This window comes from Pelmatolapia mariae, linkage group LG7, assembly GCF_036321145.2.
Source record: "Pelmatolapia mariae isolate MD_Pm_ZW linkage group LG7, Pm_UMD_F_2, whole genome shotgun sequence".
Classification (NCBI taxonomy): domain Eukaryota; kingdom Metazoa; phylum Chordata; class Actinopteri; order Cichliformes; family Cichlidae; genus Pelmatolapia; species Pelmatolapia mariae.
This window is the reverse complement of record NC_086233.1, coordinates 20,495,360-20,513,815: the sequence shown is the minus strand read 5'-3', so window position 1 is coordinate 20,513,815 and position 18,456 is coordinate 20,495,360. Positions and strand designations below refer to the sequence as shown.

General features: G+C 39.1%; 1 protein-coding gene across 1 annotated transcript; it reads right to left on the bottom strand.

Annotated features, from left to right (window-relative positions):
* Positions 1-69: 69 nt before the first annotated feature.
* LOC134631699 (alanine--glyoxylate aminotransferase 2, mitochondrial-like) lies at positions 70-15,523 on the bottom strand. Its single transcript, XM_063480257.2, is given in 14 exon segments — positions 70-171; positions 2,904-3,002; positions 3,834-3,902; positions 3,905-3,985; positions 5,769-5,857; positions 6,399-6,531; positions 6,729-6,821; positions 7,019-7,119; positions 8,945-9,038; positions 11,875-11,968; positions 12,035-12,129; positions 12,207-12,330; positions 12,435-12,625; positions 15,461-15,523. Coding segments are annotated over 14 exon segments (1,401 nt in total). The 5' UTR covers positions 15,497-15,523.
* Between the last annotated feature and the right edge of the window lie 2,933 nt (positions 15,524-18,456).

Here is an 18,456-nt window from a genome sequence, read left to right as displayed (position 1 = left end):
GTTTTTTTAAAGGAGAAGTCCCTTGCTGAATGGTTTTCCATTCCAGTTCACTCCTCGGCATTGACCTGCTCATTTTCTGTCCGTGTAGCCCGAGATTGCTTTATTAAACACCGCCAGGAAGAAATCTACATCCTCCCTCGTGATGCACATGAGGGGTTGTATGCGGAAGGTCTAAAGTGGTGAGAGAAAGAAAAAAAAAAGGTGAGAGTGGAGCTCATGGAGCAAAATAATCTATTTTTCTTTTCTTATCCTGAAGGCAGACTAGGCGCATAAATTAATATCTAAGCCAGGAAAGGCATTCGCTTTTAAATCGAGACCCCCCCCCCCCCCCCTCTTTCTGGTGAACAATCGCTTGTAATAGGTGAAAAAGTTTAAAATGAGGTCCCTGTTATCTTCACTGTATCACACATGAATAGCTGTGCATTAATTGAGAAGAAAAAATTACTTTTACAGAAAAGGATGCCTTTTAGACTCAAGGACAAGGCAGTTGAAAAGCTTTAAGCATCGAAACAAATTGTAAAGAGGCTTTCACATTGATTCATTGTTGATCTGCGAATAAATCTAAAAAGTTACGCTCTCGCTTTTTTCCCTAGAACAATACAAGGTTAGTAATTGTGGCAGTGACATTTTGATTCCCGACTGAATGGAGTTTTCAAAAAAATGTGCACCATATAATGTCTTTCATCCAGTGTAATATTTAATAATAAGTAACATAAAACGCCTACAATATTTTCCGCAGCCAGTCAAAGCACTCTGCCGGGGACGCGCTGTATGAAATAAAACTTTCTCTTCAACAATGACATTTGATCAGAGATGGAGGTGAAATAAAGTTTTTGATGAACGGGGTACTCTTCCTCTGCTATTATTATTACTATTATCATTTTTATTATTATTTTTAAAAGCTTTAATTTATAAGAAAGTGAATAAGAGACTTGCTGTCAAGCACAGTAATTAGGTTAGACCACCAAAAAACTTCCAAAAAGGTTGGGATGCTGTCAAATAAATAAATAAATAACAGAATACAATGACTTACAATCTACATTCACTGATCTTTTGGCCTCTTTCTGGAAGACAGCTGTGATGTCTTTCTCTCTTAGGTTTCTCACACCTGATTGCCACAGATGAAGGCATTCAGATCATTTGAGGAACTTCAGATTTACCTCCAGGAACAAGAGCTAAATGCTGTTCAGCCACTGGATTCTGAGAAGGGTGTGGATGCTGAGTTAGTGCTGTTTTGCTGTTTTGTTTTTTTGTTTTTTTAAGTGCTCTTGGAGGTTAAAAGTGGCAAACTTGTGGGACTTGTTTTGTAAAGTGTTTTGTTCATTAGTGGAAGCTTATTGGGTTTCTCTGTTATTGCTGTTTTGAGGCCAGCCGTTAGCTTAGACGTTATATTTCTTGCTTCAACCTGGAGATTAGTGTAGTGCATTTGGAGTTTTTTTGTTTGATTTTTAGCCTTGGAGACCCTGATGCTATTTTTTCCCTCCTATTTAATTTAAAATGTGTAGGGTCATTGTAAATGGTTAATTACAAAAAGTTAAACAATTTCCTTTGATACACAGCAAAGTTTTTGGAAGCTCAGTCTGTGGTTTGCACTGCAGAGACTTTTTGTTGTAATGTATGTCTCACAATTTGCAGGCAAGGAGATTGTAACACCATGTTTTTTGATAGTCCTGTTCAAGACTGAGTGTGCCGTCGCATAGACTGTTCAAAGTTTTAGCCTTGAATCTTTCACTTGCCGAATTTTTTAAAGAAAACAAACCTAAGTTTGACCGAAAAATCGTTGCTAATAACTGCTTTAAAGCACATTCTGAAGGGCGGGGCACAGAAAAGCAGAAGCTGGTGCACCACCATTCTTTTGTGAAGTCTAGTAAGTTAAATCACTTCTTGAAGAACAAAGACTAGTGCTGGTTTGACGAGTTTAGATGAGTGAACTTCCTCAAGGGCAAAACAGAGATTCTCTATCATGATTTATTTATTTTTTGTCCCATATTTATAGTTTTAAAGCTGATTTTTAAACTCATATTTCCTAACTCTGTAGTGGGTTCTTAAACTAAGAACACCCCATGATTCTGTTTCTTGTAAAACAACCTTTTCAGCAATAACTCTCTGATGACTCTCACATAGTTGTGGAGGGATTTTGACCCACTCGTCTTTACCTTTTTCAGTTCGTTGTGGTTTGTACAGCTCAAGTTCTCATCAGTGTTTTAGTGAGGTTATGACCTGGACTTTGACTGTGTGTTTTCAGCACCTTGAGTATCATAACCCAATTTGGGCCAGGCTTTAGCTTTCAGACGGATGACCTCACATTTGACTCTGAAATGCTCTGGTATACAGATGAGTTCAAGGGCGACTTGGTGACTGCAAGACGGTCCTGTGGCTGGAAAACGAGCTCAAATCATCACCCCTCCACCACTGTGCTGGACAGCTGGTTAGATTGGTTTGTACTTGTATGCTGTGTATTGTGGCCAAACGTCTCCACTTTGGCGAAATCTCCCAAGGAGATGCCTTGTGATTTTTAGATGCATCGCTGCAAACCTAATCGGTGCTGTCATGTTCTTTCTCCTGGCAACCCTACAGGCTTTTTGTAATTGTACTGCCATGAACTTTAACATGCTGACTGAAGCCTGCACCGTCTGTAACTTTGGTTTCTTTGTAGTGTCGTCGAGTATTGCTCTTGGGAAGATTGTGGCATTGTGGCTGAATGTTCCACGCCAGCCTAACAAATCCTCTGCTTTTATAGACAAGTTTACACTTAACACTGATCAGTAAATAAAGTGAATCTGATTAGTAGCAGTAAGGGTGATTTTGTTTTTCGCATGGAGTCATGTAAACTTTTTTTCTTTTTCCACCACATGACTGTAAACTGACACGAGGGTAGGTCAGTTCATGGTGACTCCGCCTACCTGTCCGTACACTCCTCCTTTGCCTATCAGGACTCCCATGTCCTTGATGTCCTCAAGGATCTCACTCATTGCTTCAGGAGGCAGCGGCTCTCTGCTGCCCTTTGGTTCAAAAAGAAGAGATGAAAGGACACACGGTGTTTGATGTGTTATCCAGTATTACTAATATTAGTCATCTACTTCTATAGCACCTTAAAGCAAGCGTCATGTCTTCTATGGTCTAATATGTTAATGTTTCCTCAGTAAGAAAGCTAAGTTAGAATATTAAATGGCATTTTTGACTTGCACATTTCCTCCTGTTTAACAATACATCACGAAAGGTGGCGCATATGAATTGGATCAGCGTACACAAACCTCATTCAGAAAATGTAAAATGCAAGTAAAAAACAGAATAGTTATTATTTTATTCCCAGTAGTTCACAGAAACAGTTACTTTTCCAGTCTTTCGTTCCCACAACCACCACATCCCAACTTTCGGAGAAGCGCTGCTGCCATCAAAATCAAAATAAGATAAGATTTATTTCAGGTAGAAGTAAAATGTTTAATCATTTGATGCGTTTCATTTTGAATAAAATGTGGGTTTATGAGATTTGCATATCACAGCCTTTCTGTTTTTATGTAAATTTTTTACACAGTATCCCAACGTTTTTGGACTTTGGAGTTTTTACTTACAAGCAACATGACAGAAATGTTAAATCAGCCCTTGGACATAACCAAATATGTAAACTGAAGAGTCAGACTGATTTTTATACAGTGTGGGTTTTGGGAAGGAATAGTTTGGCTAATCTTCTCTGCTAACGGCTGCTGCTGGTCCACTGTAGTATTTTTAAAAACAAACTGAATTTGCTCTGCTCACATATTTAAGCGCAGATTGCAACTGCTGCTACTCCTAATGGTGCACCAGAGATGAGTCACTTGTTTAGAACGCACTACCTTGTCTTTAACCATTTCCACGCCGATCTGGAGGCCTTTTCCACGGACATCACCGATAATCTCATATTTTTGTCTCTGAGTTCAGCCATTTGCGTCATCAGATAGGTCCCCACATGAAGACTGTTGTGCTGAGTGCTATCCTCTCTGATAGTCTGAAAAGAAATTAGTTCCACATAAAATGTGCAGCATTTTGTTCTACTTCATTTTTTCCCCATTCGAGTTGCTAAAAAGGAAAATAATGCAGTACAATCATTTGAACTTAACAAGGTAACAACATTCAGTTCAGTTTTGCATGTTAGGAAAAAAATTTTTCAGTCAGTGCTTGTTGTTTATTTTCAAAAACAAATACGCTGAAAAAAACCCCAAATCTGTGGCCATGCCACGGTCTACATCATGCTACAGCTACGTGGTGGAAAATGTGAATGGATTCCTTCTCAAGGTTTGGAAAAACTGCCCCTTTTTTGCTTTTTAATCAGCTTACACCTGGAGAAATGTGATCTGGAGTCTTTGGCATCTTTAATCATATAGTCAAATACTTTTAATAAGGAGGGAAAATGACCAGCTATTAAACCACTTCAGAAAAGCAACAAACCCCACAATTTTTATTGACAGTAAGACCACAGCGTGCCCATCGTCTGTTGGATAGGACAACACTCTGTGTCATAAAGCTCAGATCCCCTAAAGCTGGTTTCTTTGACATGACAATGAGTTCACTGTACTCAAATGGCCTCCACAGTCCTCAGTTCATTCAAGAACCTTTGGGATGTGCTGAAACAGATTTGCATCATGAATGTGTAGCCGACAAATCTGCAGAAACTGTAGGGTTCTAAAGAGCTATTAGGTTAAACCTTGGCATATCTCAGTAAGGTGTGCAGTGTATTCACCAAAAATGAGGAACCTGAAGAAGTGAAGGACAAAAGAAAAAGTGGCAGGCCTAAAAAATATGATGAACAGTATCTGACAAAACCTGGGAGATGGATATGGCCTTTCAGTTCATCATCTGCTGTTCACCAAAGCCTCATCAGAAATGGTCTCAGTGGACGGGTAGCTGTCTGTGATGAATCCAAATGGGAATTTTTTGGGTCTAATTATTGTCACTATGTATGAAGGAGATACAACAGTGCGCAACAGTGAGTCTACAGTCATCTGTAAAGCACGGTGGAGGCTCTGTAATGGTTTGGGGCTGCATTTGAATCAGTGGTGTTGGAGATCTTTTCAAAACTGATGGAATTATGAACATGGAAAATTCAATTCAATTCAATTTCAATTCAATTTTATTTATATAGCGCCAAATCACAACAAAAGTCGCCTCAAGGCGTGAAAAGTGGATCAAATTTTGAATGTCCTTTAAGACTGTTTAAAGAAATTACAAGAAAGTTTGCTGTGTTGAAGAATAAAGGTGGTCATGCCAAATACTGACTTTCAAGCTTGTTAGATTTGTACAAAGAAAAATGTTAACCACTCAAATCAGTTTGCAAACATAAATGTTTTTAAGCTACTTCCAAGTTGCTCAAAAATATGTTTATACTACCAGTTTAATGTTTTCTTTAGTTGTTAGTCGCCTCGTCAACTCTCCACTGCCGAAGCAAACATTGTGTTTTTAAAAGTAAAAATGGCACCGCATATAAAATGGTACTCAGCAGTATATTTTATGATGTATAATGTGCTGCAGCTTTTATCTGGTTCACTGTGTTGTGTGATAAGCTTTATCTGCTTTGTTAGCAAAGGTAGAGACAAATAAAACAAAGATGTATAAATCACTATACTTCCCCACTCATGTGTGATTTACAGAGGTGTGCGTAGTAGCAGGGAAAAAAAACTAAACATGTAATCTATCTTCATTCACTGGGCGAAAAGACAAGTTATAAACTTGCCTGACTGTTTTATTATGAACTTCTCAAACTCGTCTATGGAAATAAGAAGATCGGTTCTTACATCGAGAACTGATGAAGCAACGGCACACGCCAAGGGATTTCCTCCGAATGTGTTGAAGTGGGAGGCTTTCACAAAGGAAGCAGCAATTTCTGGAAAATCACACACACACACGCACACACATGAATAAACAAGCTCACACCTCCGCTCACTGCTGCTTGTAATTAAAACTTCAGCCTCAGAATACAAATGTCTCAGAATACATGCATTGCAAATGATTTGTGTAAGTATCAAGGGGTTTCATGTTAATTTTTGGACAGTGGAGTCTTTAAGAGCATAAATTGTGCATCTAAAAGTTGACCAGTATGTGAAAGCTATTTCTACCATGAACGCACAGCAGCCTATTATTACACACCCACTCACAGAAATAAACATACATTTTCAAGGCTAGCGCTGTATTGGTAATTACCATGTGAGTAAGTGTTTGCCCTTATATCTTTTATGCTTTATGTCAATGGATTTTGCATGATGTTCTGAGGAAAAAAAGCCTGTGTTTGCATTTGAAATTGAAAATTGCTGGGATCACATGAACAAATTTAATTAGGGCAGCGAAAAAAATACATAAAAAAGAGGTTAAGAGCCAGTATACATGCTAATTGAATTTAGGACTTGCGTATCTTTATGTAATCTCACCTTGTGTGGTAACAACAGCTCTCACTGGGAATCCATTGCCAATACCCTTTGCCATTGTAACCATGTCAGGAATGACATCATGACCTTGGAAACCCCAAAAGTGGCTTCCCGTTCGGCCAAATCCAGTCTGGACCTGTCAAGTGCAGAATTGGATATATAATTACTTAATACATTAGTTATCCACAGTTCACTCAAAGAAACCAAGAGTTTCTAAAAGAAATTCCACTGAATTGAGTTTAGCTCGCTTTCATTGGCTTAGCCTTGCAATACTGTTTGGTTTTTGCTTTATTTCTTGTTTGAGAAAAACATAACACCTTCGTGGTGTCTGACCTCATCAGCAATGCAGATTCCTCCTCTCTGTCTTACAAGTTTGTAAGCTTCCTTGAGATAGTTTTTCGGGTACTGTACAGCTCCTCCCATGCCCTGTACACACCAAACACGCTTATATTCCTTTGCTAACATATTCAAAAAAATAACAAAAACAGAAGCAGTCATGCAGAAAAAACCCTGAGTGGTAGCATAACAAATATATTTAGTAAAATGAATGTTGTTTGTCTGCTACTATCACATTAAGTCAAAAATAAATCCAGCCATAGCCATGGATAAAAAGAATATAGTACCTGAATAGGCTCTCCAAAGAAAGCTGCAATTTGACTTGGAGCGCTGGTAGCAAATGTCTCTTCTAACTGTTCAATGTAATGTTTATTTGCTATGCAAGCACCTGTGGGACCAGAGACAACAGTTTTCTAAAAGTAACAGTATACAAATGTCTATATGTTTTCAAAAAGTGTTTATTGCACCACAAGAACTTGCCTTTTCTTCATGTTTCAGACAGAATAATTTCTCATGCAGGTGTGTTAGCATGCTGAATTTCCAGGTACACTCTAGGTGAAACTCAGGCTTACAAATTTCCTCAGAATGATTAACCATTACAACAAGTGAATGATTAGCAGTTTGAACTGCAGGGGCATAAACACTTCTTTCGCTGACCTTTCTTTCTCTGACCACTCTTATTAAAGGTCTAAATTTACCTGGCAAAACAAACAATTTAACCAAAATTCACACTTATCATGGCCATAAATGACATGGTGATTTTGGGTAATTTTTCTTTTCCAGGGTGGAATGATTGCACAGAATACATAATAAATAATGGGTTTAAAAAACGTCTTTCAACTTGACAAGGCCAAGGTCTGTTAAGGTCCCGTTAGGGATCATGATTGACTACAGCTGGTAGTAAAAAGGATTTGTTTGACAGCACTTACTGGATTGACCAGTACTCAGAACAATGGGAAAGTCCAAGGAACTCAGTCAAGATCTTAGAGCTTTACACAAGTTGGGGAGGTCTTGTGGAGCTATTTCTAAACATCTGCAGATTTTAAGCAAGTAGATGCAATTTGAAAGTGCGTCCCCTTTAACGAGGTCTGGAAAAAGACCCAAACTGTCATCCCCAGATTTGAGGAAATCGGTTAGGATGATCAATACCAACACAGGAACCAGAAAGCCTGCTATGAACTGGAAACAGCTGGAACACCAGCATCACTGTCCACAATGACGTGAGTTGTGCATCACTATGGATGGAGGAGAAAAGAATCCCCTGCTCCAAAATCAACACCTTCACCTGAATATATCAACATCTGAAATTTGCAGTTGAACTTGGCAAGTCAAACGCCTCCTAGAGAGTTTTTTTTTTTTAAGTATTGTTGCCAAAAACTATTTGGCAACAATAAGGTAGTATTTGAAGAGTAAAGGGGAGGCTCTCAAACCTAAGAACTGTATACCAACTGTCAAGCATGGTGGTGGTAGCATCATGCTCTGGGGTTGTTTTGCTGTCAGAGGTACAGGTAAATTACATAAAGTGGTTGGAATAATGATGAAGGAGGACTACCCCCAAATTCTTCAACTTCATGTCGAAGCTTCGACACTTCGACAATTTTCTGGAATGGCCTTTCCAAAGCCCTAACATCAACGTTGCCAACAAATTTAGATTAAATGCTCGATGATGGCTTCCAAAACTGTCTAACTGAGGTGCAACTTCAAGGGAACTTTAACTCTTCCCCATTTGAAATCCTACAAGGAGTAATGCTTGAAGCTCTTTTCTCAACTGAGTGGTTTCTGTCATATTTCAGGCCTGCTTATAGAACAAAATAACTGGGTTTGCATCAGAAGTTAAATAAATAAATACATTCAGACTTGTGCACCCAATTCTTGTGTTTTTGTGTTTTTTTTAAGTCATTATGTAGAATAATGTCAACCTGGAAAAGAACTGTTCAAAGAAATCACTAAAAGGGTCAAATTACCATAACATTCATACACAGGAAGAGCAGATGTTAACTTTTGACCACAACCATACATCCTTTACATCCTTTTAGTGTTATAAACATCATGATTCCTTGTAAGCACACAATTCACACACATGCAAGCTATTATTAGTGCAGGTGATATAGCAATGCTTAATCTCCCAGACCATGGAGATGAATGTTCCTGTTTATGAGAGCGACAATAAAGATAATTGATGTGTGATAAGCCAGGGGTGCATGTGTGTGTACCTTGAGCACAGCTACACTGTCTGATGGTCTGCACAGGAGAGTCCCTGCAGTAGCTTCCTCCCCAAGGACCTCTAAACACATCAGGGCACATGGTCTGTTTATTGGGCAGAAACCAAGTCAGCTGGGTCAGTCTGACAGTTAATGGTTAACACAGAACAAAGATAACATCATAAAACCTGGAATGCTGCCCATAAGATTATTTGCAATGCCTGCTCAAGTAGTACCCGCACCAACAACAAACCCTTACCGCTAGACGGCACATCCGCATCGGTTTTTGAGAATTCAGGAAACATACTGAGAAAGATTCTAATGAACCACTAAGGTGACATACATGTAAACACAGCTTTTCCTGAACAGAGTGTGCCATGGACCAGCATTTATTTGTTCTTCTTCAAAGTATACACTGTGGACATGAAATATAAGTCTAACATAAGCCACATGCAAAAATATTCCGAGGACACAGCAATTGTGGGATGTATTATGAACGTACAGGTGGAATAATACAGGAACCTGGTCAGTGCCTTGGATTAAGGAGAACTGCCGCATCATGAATACAATCAAAACTTGACGAGAGAATTGAGCGTAAAAGCGGAGCTGTCAGTTTACTGGTCAGTTTATATTCCTACCGTCACCTATGGTCACAAGCTCTGGGCAGTGAAGCAATGAGGTCATAGGTACGCAATGGCCATGGAAAATTTAAAGAAATTAATATTTCTTTAAACGGATGGAACCGGCTTCCTCGCCCTCTTGGTTATTGTTTGGTCATTGGAGTAGAGCTCCACAACATAAGAAGCCAGTTGAGGTGTTTCAGATATGTCCTACCGGGACAAGGCCCTGGGAGGAGACCTAGGACTCGCTGGAGAGATTACATCTCTTGGATGAGCTGTTAGAGAAGTCTGGGTGTATATGCTTAGACTGCTGCCATTGTGACACAAAATCGAATAAGCGGTAGGACATGGATGGCCGGACGGACGGACATCAAAGTGGCGTAGTCATACAAATATCTTGGTGTGCAACTTGATGACAAACTGGATTGATCTATCAACTCTGATGCCCTCAATAAAAAAGGGCAGCACGGACTCTTTCTCTGCAAACGCTAATTCTTTATTGAGTGTAATAAAATGCTGCACTTGTTTTATCATGCAGTTGTTGGCAGTGTTGTCAGCTTTGCCGGTTTTTGTTGGGGTAACAACATCACTTATAAAAACTGTAAGAAGCTATATAAGAGGGTTAAAAAAAAGCTAGCTCAGTGTTGGGTGGGGCTTTGGGAGCTGTGTTTGAGATGTCTATGAGTAGCGAGCACCCCCCACCCCCTCCCATTTAAACTGGATCCATCGATCCATCCTTCCTTCCATCCTCCTTTCCTTTCATTCTTCTTTTCGACTGTAAATGGGTTTTGTCAGGGATCAGTTGCCGCTCCTGATCCTTTGATTCTGACCTGGTGAAAATACGCAACTCAAGACAGACTTTTTTATTTCAACAGCTTCTTTATTATCCCATGTACAAGGGGGGAATAAGCACAGCGCAAAAGCCTCCTGCAGATTCGAAGGGCAGTCTCTCGATCTCTTACATATATACTTTTTCAAAGTTCCTCTTTCAGTGCCTACTTTTCCCGTTATTTATTACTCTGTGTTCCTGTACCCTTCATACACAGTTTTGATCAAAACATCTCTTCCTTCCTTTAAAATTCTTATCTCTCCTTTTATGGTGCTACACTATGATTCTGTCTCTTTCACTACACTTGTCTTCATCCTATAAAGTGTGAGTGGTTATATACAGAGGCTTGACGTACAACAAGTTCATCACCTAGTTCTACTTTTTGTCTATAATTACCAAGACTGTGGTTAATGCTGCCCTTTTGCACCCTTTCCTTTAATAATGCTGCTTCTTACTAACTATTTTTCTCCTCCAGTTACACAGGGGGCTGCTAGCAGTATAACACTATCCACAGTTCCACAGTTTATTAAATTTAAAAAGCTACACTTGAATAATCTGCTTTTATAATAAAATCACGACAAGATTAAAAATGTGAATTCTGCAGAGGTATCATGGCGCAACAGGTCTAGAAGCCTAAATTTTGTCCAGTAATGTATTCAAATAAAATTAAAAGGTGACGTAATGAATGAACATAATGAAAATTATTCAGTTATATTTCCTGTGGCAAAGGGGATGAATTTGAATGCACATCTACATCTTTGTGTAGCTTCATATTAGAGTATATCAATGCTAACCTTGAAAAAGAGTACCGTGATAAAAAGCAAAGCCAACACCGTGATGAAGGACAAAGAAGAGTATTGTCTTGTCTCATGAACATAATATAATGCAAATTCCAACAGTCAACCAATGTTCATCAACTGAGGCCCATCCACTCAACAATTAAACATTAGCATAATAGTGCTTCTCCTGCCTATATCCTCCTGAGAACCAAGGAAAAAAGAATCTTCCCATTGAACTTTTTTTGTGATTTCCTTTCTCTCTGGAGCTAAAAGAGGCCACCCAGACAAGGACTTAGGGGTAGGATAGCTCAAATAAGTCAAAAGATACAGACCATTACAGATGACATAAATGAATAGGCTGGTTCTCAGAATGATATGGATGAATGGCTAATGGCACAGCCTCTAGTATGTTTATGCTGTGCAGCTAAATGTAAAACTAGAAAGGCGGCACAGATTTTATTCCTGGTGGTGCTAGAGCACGCTGTAACTTGAAAGTAAGACACATTAAATATATATATATATATATATATATATATATATATATATATATATATATATATATATATATATATATATATATATATATTTTTTTTTAATCTATAATAATCCATTTACCATAATCTAATATATTATCCTATATTATACAATATGTGCTTTAGGCTGTCGCAGGGCTTTTTCTTTAGCAAGACACCTGCATTAAAACATTGTACTTACATGTATACATCCTGAACTTGTGGCAATGGGGAACTTGTAAGATGAGTTTGCAGTAAGACCCACGGTCTGTTGGCTTCCACCATGATATGATCCCCTGGAAGGTAAAAAAACAAAAGATCCATCATGATTATACACAAATTAAGCTTGGTTACAATAAGACCTGAAGGTGATTATATCAAAGTTGCCAGTGTGAAGGCGAGCCATCAGCATTGCAAGCTCATTGGCTTCCGAGCCGCTGTTGGTCAGATAAATCACCTGGATGAGAAACCAGAGAGGACACATATTAACAACAGCCCTCATACTAAGTAGATTCATGGACTCTAGCAGAGCACCTTAAGAGGATCTGGTAAGTAGGAGGCGAGTTTGTCACAATACTCATGCAGTTCAGGATGGATGTAGATGTTAGTAGTATGCCACAGTTTCTTCAGCTGCTTCTGTATCACAGCTGTGACTTTTCTATGCAAACAAAGGTCAAAGTGGAAAGAACTGAATGAGCCATTTTTGTACAAACAACTGAAATCAGAACAAAAACCATACACGGTGAAGAAGAACGGCCTTACGGGTGGCAGTGGCCCACACTGACGGTAGCCACACCGGCAAATAAATCCAAATATCGCTTCCCATCCACATCCCACAGCCACTGCATGTAGCCCTGGTGGATGAACACGGGCTTCTTATAGTAAGTTATCTTCATGGTCATGGGGTTGCAGTTCTGCTTGCGGATCTCCATCATCTGCTCTTTGGACATACCCTAAAAATATGCAGAAGAGATGTTACAGAGTGGGAAGCTCGTAACTTTTTTTATTAGTGTTAGCACAGTAGTACATTTAAAGGATAAAAGAAGGACTTCCTGATTTCTTTGCCTATAAAGCTGGTTTTACATACTTTGGCGGTTGTTATTGGAAGACATTGGACAGAGTTTATTAACGCAAAAGCGTCACGACCATGTGAGATAACAGTCGCAAAACTTTACATGTGTATAGTAAAAATGGAAAATTCAAAGATGGGTGTGGTCTGCCTTATGATTCTGAGTAAGGGTGCAATAAGGTCCAGGGTGCCTTGACACTTTACTGTCCTTGTATGTAACATGTAATATCCTAGACAATGGCAGCAGCTCGGGGGTGAACTTGATCCCAAAACTAGTGAAGCCAAAGAATCATTCAAAGATTTAAACATTGACTTTGGTGCACTAATAATCAGCCGGCTTGGGGCAGATACTTTAACTGTTTAGTGAGTACTCGCATGTAACATTACAATTAGACTTGGGTTACTGACAAAATCCTCTATAAGATCCAGAAAGGTACATTATAGATGGAGTCAGACAAAGTGGAAAACTATCGCATGGCCAGAATTTTTAATTCTGTTTGCAACTCAAGGACACAAAGTCCAAAACAGTGTAGGACCATCATTCATCGCACCATACAAGAACCAGTATCAGTGATTGGAACTGAGTCCCACTGGTGACTTGCACATTTGCGAAGGAATCATTATTGCTGAACTTTGAGGATTCAAAACCCTATGTCAGGTAAGAATCAGAAAATCACAATTAGTGTCGTTGATTCCAAAATGCACACAGATTTGTTGAAAACAGAAGCAATGCAACTTTTTAAAGTATTGTTGCTGGCATAAAATTATCTTTTGTCTTCAGAAAAGTCTTCATTCTTTGTGGCATGGATTCAACACCACCAGCCCCAGAGGAGTGCTATTGTTCCTATAGCTACTTCACTACTAAAGACATTTGCCGTTGTGTTGATGTGTCTCTCAGGTAAATCTCACAACTGATCAAAAGAGTTGATACTTATGTCAATCAGAAGTACAGATCTCTTGCTTATCTAAATAATGTCCAGCACAGCATTGGTATTTTCAATAAAACCACTTCAGACTTATTTCAGATATGTATAAAAGAACAAGGCCAGTCAGACACTGCCAGCAGTGAGATTCAGTTGAACCAAATAGAAAAGCATCCTCTGTGTCTTGTATCACATGAATACTATACATATAAAATGTAGAGTGGCTTAATGTAACTCTTCCCTTCAATGGCTCCCTGTTAAACCCAGAATTAAATTCAAAATCCTGCTCCTCACATTCAAGGTCTTAAATAATCAGGCCCCATCTTATCTTAATGACCTTATAGTACCATATCACCCTATTAGAGCACTTCGCTCTCACATTGTAGGCTTCCTTGTTGTTCCTAGAGTACTTAAAAGTAGAATGGGAGGGAGAGCCTTCAGTTTTCAGCCTCCTCTTCTGTGGAACCAGCTTCCAGTTTGGATTCGGGAGACAGACACTATCTCTACTTTTAAGATTAGGCTTAAAACTTTCCTTTTTGCTAAAGCATATAGTTAGGGCTGGACCAGGTGACCCTGAATCCTCTCTTTCATACGTTGCAAAAGGTGTATGCGACTATGCTACTATCCTGTCTTTCCTCTCTCACCCCAACTGGTCGCAGCAAGTGGCCGCCCCTCCCTGAGCCTGGTTCTGCCGGAGGTTTCTTCCTGTTAAAAGGGAGTTTTTCCTTCTCACTGTCACAAAGTGCTTGCTCATAGGGGGTCATATGTTTGTTGGGTTTGTCTCTGTATGTATTATTGTAGGGTCTACCTTACAATATAAAGCACCTTTAAAAATAAATAAATAAAATTGAATTGAATTGAATTGAACTGATGTAATATATATTTTTTCCTGTTCAAGACACCAGGCAGGAAGCGGTGCTGATTTCTCAAGGGACTGTATCGTCAGCTCCTAGGCGCTCTAGTAATAATAATTTAATATCAGTAAGATTCACCAGATGGTAGTAAGACCTGTTCTGATGTGTGGGTTAAAGACTGTGGCACCAGCAGAAACACAGCAATAACAGGTGGAGGTGACAGAGTTGAAGATGCTAATATTTTTATTGAGAGCGACCAGGATGGATGGGAAATGAGTACATCAGAGGGACGGCTCAGGTTGAGCAGTTTAAAGTTTAAAGTTAGAGAGGCAAGGCTGAGATGGTTTGGACATGTGCAGAAAAGGAATAGGGGAAATACTGGTCATGAAGATGAAGCTGCCAGGCAGGAGGGAAAGATGAAGACCATATATTTAGGTCTTACTAGGTCATGGACTTGGGCCAAACCTTAAATAGCTTCCAGTGAGACAAATCCTCCTACTTTCACCTTAAGAACAGATAAGGAATTTTAGGACTTGCCTTGGCATGATTTAGTACGGTATGTACAGACTTCTCTGAACACTTGTTTAGACAGCTGCTGCTGAATGAGAAAGCCATAAGTAGAATCTTCACTGAGACGAGGAAAGACCAAATCAGTGCAGTTCTTACATTATTACACCAACCTTCTTTGTTTGGCTAACAAAGCACTAAATTTGTTAGGCCCAAAATAAATTTCTAATCTGCTGCTCCACTGTGAACCATCTCAGAGATCATCTGGGAAAGATCAGCTTACCTCATAGAAAAATGTATCTGAACTTCAGGAAAACCTGAGATTGGCTCTGGCCCCGGTCTTTAGAGATTTGTATGTTTCTTTTTATATTTGAGGACTTTCTTTTATTTGTGAGAGGGCTTGCAGAAGAACATGAATGTGCCATCACTTCCTACCTTGTATTCCTCTGGTTTGAAACTGCATGGGGGCATCTCTGGGATGTCTACCGTACAATATTTGATGGCTGATTTCTGACGTGCTGCTCCTGTTAAAAAAGAAAAAAAGAAACATCAAAATGCATGAAGAAAAGTGAAGAGCATAAGCTTTCGGGTTTCTGAAGCACTCTGTGAAACAATCAAACTTTTACCGTGGCATTTCTGTGACATTTGAGGAAAGCTGTTTTGAGTGTCTTATAACAATTTTATTCTTGGCCCCTTCATTGTAGTCTGGCAATCATTTCAGATCTTCATTTTATAGTGAATTGTCATGCAATTTCTGAAAAAGCAATTCAGAAATCTGAAAACAGTGCCCTTAAGATCTTCAGAATAATACAGGTCTAAAATGTGCTCCGTGACCTTTGTTGTTTTCCTGATTTTCCGAATGATTTGGTTAATAGTTAATCAGGTTAAAACCTGGTTAGTGCTTTAACCACATTAACTTCATATTGTGTAACAGAGGAAGCATATCCTTTCTGTTTTTCAAAGACAAGAACATTTAATAACTGGACTGGCAAATGCACATGTTATACGACCTAACTAGAATTCCTGCTTTTACTCAGACTCATTTATGGGGTAAAGGCTGGAGGGAGTTAAACATATTGAAGCTGATGCTAGCAGAATATCTATATACAGATTGAAGATGGGGACCAATGATTAGTGCCATCATTTCAGTAACAGAGTAAATATCAAGAATAGGTCACACCCTCCTATTCTTTTCCTGGATTTGATCACTTTGGAAATAAAAATGTCATCAGTTTATACCTTCTTATCTTATAAACTGTTTTTGTCGCGGATCCGTAGCGAAGCGTTTCACATATTTCCACTAACAAGCAAAAGATCACAACTTTGATTGATTTGCAGACACAAATCCCTCTGGGAGTTGTAGTTCTAGTCTAAAACAAATCTGAGCAAAGCAAGTATGAATGACGGAGCAGCTGAAAGTAGCTTCTAATGAGATTAATGAGATTCTAATGAAATCATGATTTGTGAGATCACAGTGACCTCTGCCCTTGACCACCAATTACTTATCAGCTCACTCTTGAATCCAAATGAAATGAAATGTGAAATGTGCCTCACACATTTGGCAGATTTCACTGTAAAAAATCTTATTTGAGCAAAGACCAGCAGAGTTTATATACAGATAAAAAAAAAAAACACTTTAACACCTCGGATGATCTGTGCTATATATTTGGAACATTTTCCCACTTGCAGTGTTGGGGAGTATACATGTACCGCTGTTACGTATTTAAAATACAAAATATGAGTAACTGTATTCCGTTACAGTTACCGTTTAAAAAGGTGGTATTCAGAATACAGTTACTTTGCTTAAATAAATGGATTACACGGCGGTCTTTTCCTGTTTCATATGTTCGGCTATGCCCTCTCTATTTTTGGTTTCCATGCCCCAAACAAAACAGGCATTAAGAGGCTCTAATGCCTGTGTCTCGATCTCGCGGCCCATGTCACCCCTACTTGCGGCCCGCATAATGACGTGAAGAAATATTTAAAAAAATTATTCACAAAAATGATTTAATATGAAGGCAATAGGCAGAGTGTTACAGGCATCGCCCTAAAGAATGTATCTTCATGGGCAGTGTAGTCTGTGCTGCAGCGAGAATGGACTGCCGTACCCGTTATGTGTCTGTGAGCGAGGGAGGGAGAAAAAGGAAAAGTACGAGTTGTCACTGAGCAGAAGCGGGAGATGAAAGCATGTAAATATAATAATAACCACAGCAGCCAAAAAGAGTGCCTGATGAGCCCAGTTGTAAGTAAGCTATTAAGACTCAACTGTACACTGTGTTCCTGTTTTCCTCTGAAACAATAAGTACCGTTGGAGCAGCCTTTCAACGCCTCTCTCTGTCTCTCGCTAGCAAAGTTGACCCAGACAACAAAGTAAAGCTACGAACACGACACGGAACCCGACGTATTAGCCAGAGGTCCCTTTACTACGGTTCGGATCTGCGGACCTGTTTTATATACACGTGAAACTGTTTTCTATACGAGATCGCTGCAAATATATTCAGATTTAAAAATCTAGTTGGTATTGGTATGGCGAGTAACCTTCAGTAAAAGTAATAATTCACACAGCAATAGTACAGTCACGTAGTTGTAAAAAGCATGATAATATAATAGGTAATCCAAAGTATTCAGAATACGTTACTCTCATTGAGTAATACATTTTGGGGCATGTATTCTGTAATCTGTAGTGGAATACATTTTAAAAATAACCTTCCCAACACTGCCCACCTGTCATTTCATTTGAGGTAGTAGTCTTGATTTTATATGTTTTAGCAGTAATACACATATATTGTGTTTGTCCTGCAGCTTGCATTAACAGCAATTTTACACAGATCACGTAGCCCTGAAAGTACTTTTAATAAATCATGAACCAACAAGCTGAGAAGTTTAAGTAGGAAAAAGTCAAGTGGGCTCCTGGTTACATAAAGGCTATCTAATGGATCATCATGACAAACATTTCTTTTGTCCTTGGCTCATCTCCATGGTAACTCACCACTTCCCAGGTGAAATCTGGCCAAACTGGTTAAACAGCTGGACTGTCCTGTTAAAGCTGCACACTGGCCACTTATGCATGAGACCACTTTATACATGTTGAGCAAACACACACACAGCAGCTCTTCTCCCTTCACCGTTTTACGCCAACCTGCAGCTTTGAGCTTTTTCTAAGATGGATGAATGGGTGGGTAGGCAGCAGCCAATGGTGATGGTACCAACGTTTCTTTGTAGTGTCCCACAGCGTCTCAAATGGATAACCATTTGAGATAGTAGGTTGGTACTGGTTCTTGCCTGATTACGAGTACAGAAGATGCTCTTAGGCAACTGGGACTGTAAGGGTTTGTTTTGTTTTTGTTTTTTTAAAATCCTGCTGTTCAGGGTCACTTTTCCTCTACTTTAATATTCTCCTAATTAATAACTTTTTATTTTACATTTTGAAA